At 38.7% G+C, this 7,385-nt stretch overlaps 1 protein-coding gene and 1 non-coding gene across 2 annotated transcripts in view; one reads left to right on the top strand and one right to left on the bottom strand.

Annotated features, from left to right (window-relative positions):
- Positions 1–4,768: 4,768 nt before the first annotated feature.
- LOC132984409 (5S ribosomal RNA) lies at positions 4,769–4,887 on the bottom strand. Its single transcript, XR_009674920.1, has one exon. It is a non-coding gene; the product is annotated as a 5S ribosomal RNA (ribosomal RNA).
- Positions 4,888–6,452: 1,565 nt separating this feature from the next.
- The window catches only part of ubr5 (ubiquitin protein ligase E3 component n-recognin 5), a 47,437-nt gene continuing 46,504 nt past the window's right edge, over positions 6,453–7,385 (top strand). Inside the window, exon 1 of the mRNA XM_061049735.1 lies at positions 6,453–6,681. Within this exon, the coding sequence (XP_060905718.1) occupies positions 6,620–6,681 (62 nt within the window). The 5' untranslated portion in view covers positions 6,453–6,619. The remainder of the gene's footprint in view (positions 6,682–7,385) is intronic.

Here is a 7,385-nt window from a genome sequence, read left to right as displayed (position 1 = left end):
AGCCCTGTCACATACCAATTAAAAGCTGCTTGAAACTACTTGAAATGCGAGGTTATATTTGGGAGAATTGTGCCAGTCATTCTTCTGATTTATGGCTCACAATATCATCTTACAATGATAAAGTGTGGATATATTAAGCATTTCCTGAATCCTTAGACTCTTGTGACTATTCCAGTGTCTGTATTTTGTGTCCCTAATGTTCCCAGATGCCACAAGGATAAAGGAGAAAGTATATTTAAGGCGAAGATTGTGGAAAAATGTGTCTCATTGAATATTTGAAGAGCCAGATGCATGGCCCCTTTAAAATGATACCAAACACAATATTATTAAACAATGAAAAACGTCCTGACCATGAGCCTAAGCCATATGCACCAGCGTCTAAAATGCATTTCAGTTTGGGGGGTGGTTCACTTCATGAGCTAGTTACTGTGACACAGCTGCCACTCAGGAAAGTCTATCATACCCAAATATCATCTCCAGACATGGAAAATTCAAAAAGATTATATTACTTAGTTTTGCTACCTTGAGTGATACCGACAAACTACATTTTAGGCTCTGGCCTGTTGACTATAGGAGATGATTTCAACATTTCCCTAGAACCAATTAAAGACAAGTCTACTGGGTGTGATGAATTGCATACTAGAGCCAGGAAAAGTATAATATATTATTTGAATGACTCCAAATAGTATAGATTATTCTTGCCACTCTGGCACACAAAAAAGCTATTCATCACATACTATATAAAATGAAGGCTTGCAAATATTACAGTATATTACTATGGGACAATGCTCCGTTATCTTTTAATTATAGCAATACTGAATAAGTAAATAGCCCTCCAAGTTTGCAAATCCATATAAAGTGGCAACAGGATGCAGCCTTTATCAAATTCATTGGGAAACAAATAGACATTGATTTTTTAAGTTAACACAACACAGACCTCAGTTTGTACCAAATGGGAAGCTTTTAAAGCCCTCTTAAGAGGAAAAAAAAATATTTGTTTTACTTCTCCTAAGTTGAAGCACACCCCGTCAAAAACTTGAACAACTGGATTCTAAAATGTAAACTCTAGAGAAGGTTGAATGTTTGAACGGCTCAGGAAACTCACATCAGGGACTTTTGTTACTTGGTAACAGAATGAGATTGCAGAATGCAACAAATTGCAGATTGCAGAATGCAACAAAATATCTGTAGAGAGAGCTGTAAATAGCTTGCTGAGACTGAAACAGTCTTTTTATGACCAAGAAGTGAAACCAGGGTCAGGCAGATGTCCTCTCTACCACTGCTCGTCCTTCTGACATTTGGTGGATGTACTCTCTGCTTAACGTCTCTCTATCGGGTTGTCACACAATACAGCTGCTGGTCACTCCACAGATGGTTCCGGCTCAGGCACAATGATTACTTTTCGTTGAGCCCACCCAGGGACACCACTTGCGAAATAGCTCAAAAGATTACAGACTTTAAAATGATTTGCAGCCTGTTCTCCCAGGTAGAATTGAATATTGAAGATAGAATTGGATCAAAATGGATTTATTAACAGGAGACAAGGTTTTCATTATGTACTTAAGAGTGTTAAATATATTACAAATGAAGAGGGATGCTCCAGATACAGCTCTCTTTTCAGTCTATGCCTTAAAGGTATTTGATCGAATTGAATGGCCTTTTTTATTTTCAGCTCTAGAACGTTTTGGATTTGGGACTGCTTTCTGTAGATGGATAAAGATGTTATACACTCATCCTACAGCGGTAATTTTGACAGACAATATTATTTCTCAATCTTTCAACATTAATAGAGGTGTTCAATAGAGTTGCCCCGTATCACCTCTTTTATTTACATTAGCAATCGGACGTTTGCCATGGCAATAAGAGCACACAAAAGTGCATCAGGAATCAGGTTGGTGATATCTCCAAATGGATGAATGAACGCCACCTTCAACTCAATCTTTCAAAAAAAAACTCATGCCCACAAAGTCTGCAGGAACCTGGGTGTCATGATTGATGACCAGCTAACTTTTAAGGTTCAAGTGGCCTCGATTGCCCGGTCATGTCGATTTAACCTGTACAACATCAGAAAGATCAGACCTAACCTGTCAGAACACGCCACACAGCTCCTGGTACAGGCTCTTGTGATATCACACATTGACTATTGCAACTCTCTACTGGCAGGTTTTCCTACATGCACTATCAAACCTCTGCAGATGATACAAAATGCAGCAGCACGACTGGTCTTCAACCTTCCTAAAAGAGCACATGTCACTCCCACTGTTCATCTCCTTACACTGGCTCCCAGTTACTGCTCGTATCAAATTTAAAACTCTGCTGCTCGCTTACAAAACAGCAACAAAAACGGCTCCTCCTTACTTTAAGTCTCTGATCCAGGTCTACACTCCCTCCCGCCCACTACGCTCTGCCAATGAAAGGCGTCTGATCCAACCTTCACAACAGGTTCCTAAGACGCTGACTAGACTCTTCTCCTCTGTCGCCCCCCGGTGGTGGAATGAACTTCCAAACTCCATTCGATCTGCAGAGTCCCTCTACACCTTTAAGAAAAAGCTAAAGACCCAGCTCTTTCATGAATACCTACTAACTTAATGATGATGGTCTCAATATTATTAATGATGATGATGGTTGTGACGATGGTTTTTGTTTGATAACGATGACTTATAAGATGGTTTCTATACTGATTAGAGCTCTCAAGAACTGCCGTCAGTGTTGTGCTTTGCCTCTGGTCACTTCCTGTCAGCACCTGTGTGTCCAATCAGACTCAAAGCAGATCGTTTGCTCTTACTGACATTGTTCCCTTTTTTCTACATCCTTGCTTGTGTTGTTCTTACTCTCTGATGTACGTCGCTTTGGATAAAAGCGTCTGATAAGTGAATTGTAGAATTGTAGGAAAGTGTTTTCAAAGTTAACTACAGCAAACATTTTCCATGATCACCAATTTAAAAGACGGCCAAAACTGTTGAAAAGTGAACAGTCTTTCGTTGACAATATGAAGGCATTCATTCAAGCAATATCACATGAGAGGCAGCACCATGTATATCAGTAGCATGCAGATGAGAGTCAGTCATATGAGAGGCTGCAGGCTAGTTACCACAGATAATCCCAGAATAATCCATGGTATTCAGTACAACATATCAACCTCATATGGGATGTTTTTATACAATAGAGATTTAGCATTAATCCACCATGAGCAAAGCACTCTTAGCAAGTAATAGTGGCAAGGAAACAACTTCCTTTCAATAGGCAGAAACAGACTCGTTTTATAAAGCAGTGTGCTGCTGCTGTGTTAGGCTTACAGGAAGAGCTACAGATACAGAACAAGACAAACAACAACGTCATGGTATGTTCTTGTTTCTTTTTTGTGATCAATTGTTTATTGATTTTCATGTTAAGGCAGCATATACATTTATATATCACATGTCTGAGGAATCAACATTATGAATTCATCAATCATACACTCTAAAGAAATAAACCCTGGGTGAATTTAAAAACATTAAGGTAACATTTACATTTCTGTTTAAGAAGTTCCAACACTTTAGTGTTATTGAGTAGATCCTTTAAGGTCTGTGTTGTTTTGTTTTGACCTCTCCAAGCTTAATTAAGTTGAACTAACTTAATTTTTATTCAAAAGTTGTGGTCATATTAAGTTGTTAATTTTATTTAAAGGCTTTATATGCGATTTTTTCATCCAGCAGATGTCGCCCTTGAGCACCAGCATGAAACCAAAACAACTCGCGCTGCATTGTTGTGTTAGCATGCTAATGCTAGCGATCTTTATTATGCTCGTATCTTCACACTGCATGTAAATTTACCTGAAATGAGCGTGATCTAGAAACACAGTTAAGCAGTGAGTACAGTATGTTATTCTTCTTTTCTCTAGTCCCTCAATTAAACAACTTTTATACGCGAGGGGAGGAGTCAGCCGGCCATCCCGGCGATGTAAACAAAGTGAAGATAGGACTCTGAAAACTCTGAAAACATCACAGACAGTGGGACTCGGGTGTTACACCCATTGTAGACAGTCATGACTCACAGAGTTATTTTCAGAGGATAGACTTGATTTCTATTATATTTAAGTGTGAAATCGCATATAAAGTCTTTAAGATGTTCTAACTTATTTATTTTACTTTGATCCTTCTTAATACAATTAAGGTAACAATTTGCATTGATATTTTTGAGTACAAGTGATTTAATTAACTTTTCATAATAAAAAACACATTGCAACTTTATGTTCAAACTGTTAATTATACAATATCACACCAGAAGCACAATGTTTTCTGTAAACTTTAAAGACAGTCACCATAGCCTTCATATATTTGTAGGAAAGCAGTCTATTGTTTTAAGGACATTACCTTTAGGCTTGCTTTCAGACCGTCTAGCTCAAAAAATATCTGTTGACATACCTCAAACGTTCTGATCAGTTCTTTTGGGTGTCCGAGGTTGAGTTGTATACCAGACCCCTCAGAAAGGCACAGCTTTTGGTACATCCAGGTCTTCAAGGTTCTGTTCCTTCACTATCTTTGCGTTGGCTAGATCACACATTATGGCTCCTCTGGCAACAACGATCTCCATCAGTATCCTTCACTTCAGAATCATGGCATAAGGAAGTCAGAATCGACATATTCGATTTTTTTTAAGCCATCATGGTGTAAAGATCTCATGCCCTCGGCCATTATTGATTCTGGCTGAATTTTTGGACATGTGAATATGTCTCTATCACCATATGATAAAAAAAAAAAAAAAAACATATGATAAAAAAAAACGAAAAAGCTTACAGCACCTGGTATTCCCAGGCGGTCTCCCATCCAAGTACTAACCAGGCCCGACCCTGCTTAGCTTCCGAGATCGGACGAGATCGGGCGTGTTCAGGGTGGTATGGCCGTAAGCGATGATAGTGTGCAGAAAGGGGCCTTTTAAAACAAAAGCTACATAAGTAGTGTTTCTAAATTTTAATGTCTGGATTTACCCACCATGTTTTCCTTGAAGGTCTTCACACAGAGATAAACCACCAGGCAGTTGATCTTCATCCTTAGAAGGGGAAAAAATGTCTTAATACTGTTTCTTAACAAGAATGTATTTAAATAGCAGGTAGGAGACGACTGAGTGTTGACCAGTCTGTATTTTTTATTATATCATGTACAACTAAAATTGATTCAGAAACGTGTCATTTTCAAGTAAGACATATCTATTACTGTAGTTTTTGCATTATAAAACTTAAAGGGATACTTCACCTGTTGAAACATGAATCTGTATTGACATTGGGTCATATATGTTGTAGAAATGTGAAATAAATGTTGAAGTTGGTGCCTTATTGACCGAGAAAAGGCAGAAAGTGTCTTTTTGGCTCATGTGGATGAAAGACACCAAATCCCAGAATGCACAGCACCGCAGTCCACTCCCACTAAGGTCCTCTATTTCAGAATCAGAAATACTTTATTAATCCCAGAGGGAAATTCGATCGTTACAGTTTCTCCAAAATATACAGTATAGCAGAAGAAATATAGTAATAAAAACATTTACAGACATATTTATTCAACACATAAGGACATTTCCTCAACTGATTCAGAGATTTCTTCCAGAATTGATCTTGCAAATTCCTGGCAGAAAACAGACTCTATGTCTGTGTCTATAGACAAACAGTGAGAGCACCGACACTACCGGGCGGCCGGGCTCGCGGCCATTATCAGCTTTCTCCATAGAGCCTGTTAGCACAGCTTCCAAGCAATATGGCGGACGTTAAGTTTCAATTCTGGGAGTGAGTTCCCACCCACTGATCTGTGATTGGTCTGTAGCTTCAGTGGTCGAAAATATGAGGAACTAGCGATGTAGTTTCACCCTGCTAACCGCAACAGCTTCCAGTGATGCAAAAATCGTCATTTTGCGTCACTGGAAGCTCCTTTTCAGACTTTCAGAGAATAATTGCGCCTGTCAGATGTCTGTTATTAGATGCAGAAAAAATGTAATAGATATCAAAAATAAGAATGTGAATATATACAACCAGGATTTAACTAAGCATTACTAGTCTTAAATAGGAAGATTAAATATGAAAGATTAAATGTAAATGTGCAAAAACAGAGTTGTAAATGGACAGTATTGACATAAGTTAAAGTGCATGAGTGTAGACATATTATAAGCAGAAACTATACAATATAATTGCGAGTAGACAAATGAAGTGAACATATCTTTCGCTTTTATACAGCAATGAATTTAAAGATGCATTAAATGAATTTAGATTTAAATAAATGATATGATATAAACAAACACATGCAGTAAGGGCGCTAGTTAAGGAAAAATACTTCGGGATCTCAAAGTCTAAAAAACAGACAACGTGCCTTTCCCATTGAAGCCAATCCGCTCCAATTTCAACCTACTTCCTGTTTCTCGTCGGGTCCAACCAACCAGCGGAGCGGCTGCATGTGCACTAATCAACACACAGAGAAAGCTCGCTAGAGCTAAGATGGCGGCATGTCTGTGAGGAGGCTCGGATCAAAACTCGAGGGGTTTTTTCCGTCATCACACGATTCTTATGAATCCACAAAAAACAGACCGATTATAAAACAAACAAAAAATTTTCCACAGTTTTTTTACCCGGCAGTGAGAGGGATTTTTGATTGACCCCATGACATCTATTCACTTCGTGGTTCACCCGTTGCCCGGGACCGAGGATCAGCTCAATGACAGGTATTTCACTGCGGCCCGGAGGAAAGCAGAATAAGAAAAAACAATAATGACGAGCTGGGTTTGGTACACCGTGTTGTAGATTGTATTCAGGCACGACATTAAGATTTGCATGCGTTTGCATTCATGTAAAAAAAATAATCAAATGACCCTCCACGGGTTGAAACAAGGCCCAGCATCATGAACAGTCCTCGTTAGCTCGCTGCTAGGTGAAGATGCTAATCGTGAGCAGCTAACGGCTAGCAGGCTGTTTCTTTTGGTTCTCTGGAAGGATTGGCTCGCAGTCAAAGTTGAGACAGACAATGCGGGTTGGGGGATGGGAATGAGAGGGATTGAGAGGCCTTAAAAACACTGCTTTTTTAAAATTACACTCGATTTTGTGTCAGATGTTACACATGAACTGTTTTGACACGTGTCACTGTTGTTTGGAGAAGTTTCTTTGATTATCTTTATCAACGATGTAATGTTAGCATCACGGTAGCATCCCGATAGCTAGTTGTTGCTACTAGTAGCAGCAGCAGCAGCAGGCGAATGCGATAACACGCTCTTGACAAAGACAACTATTTGTTTCAGGGTTTTTAGTGTCAAGTGTTTTTTTTTTTTTAACGTAGCTGCAACATTTAGTGATGCAACTTGTGTATTTTTTTTTATTAAAAAGGACTATTGGAAAAAAAAAAATGTACAAAAAAAAGTAAAGCCGATAACAT

Source organism: Labrus mixtus, chromosome 11 (genome assembly GCF_963584025.1).
Source record: "Labrus mixtus chromosome 11, fLabMix1.1, whole genome shotgun sequence".
NCBI lineage: Eukaryota > Metazoa > Chordata > Actinopteri > Labriformes > Labridae > Labrus > Labrus mixtus.
This window is presented reverse-complemented; position numbering and strand designations above follow the sequence as displayed.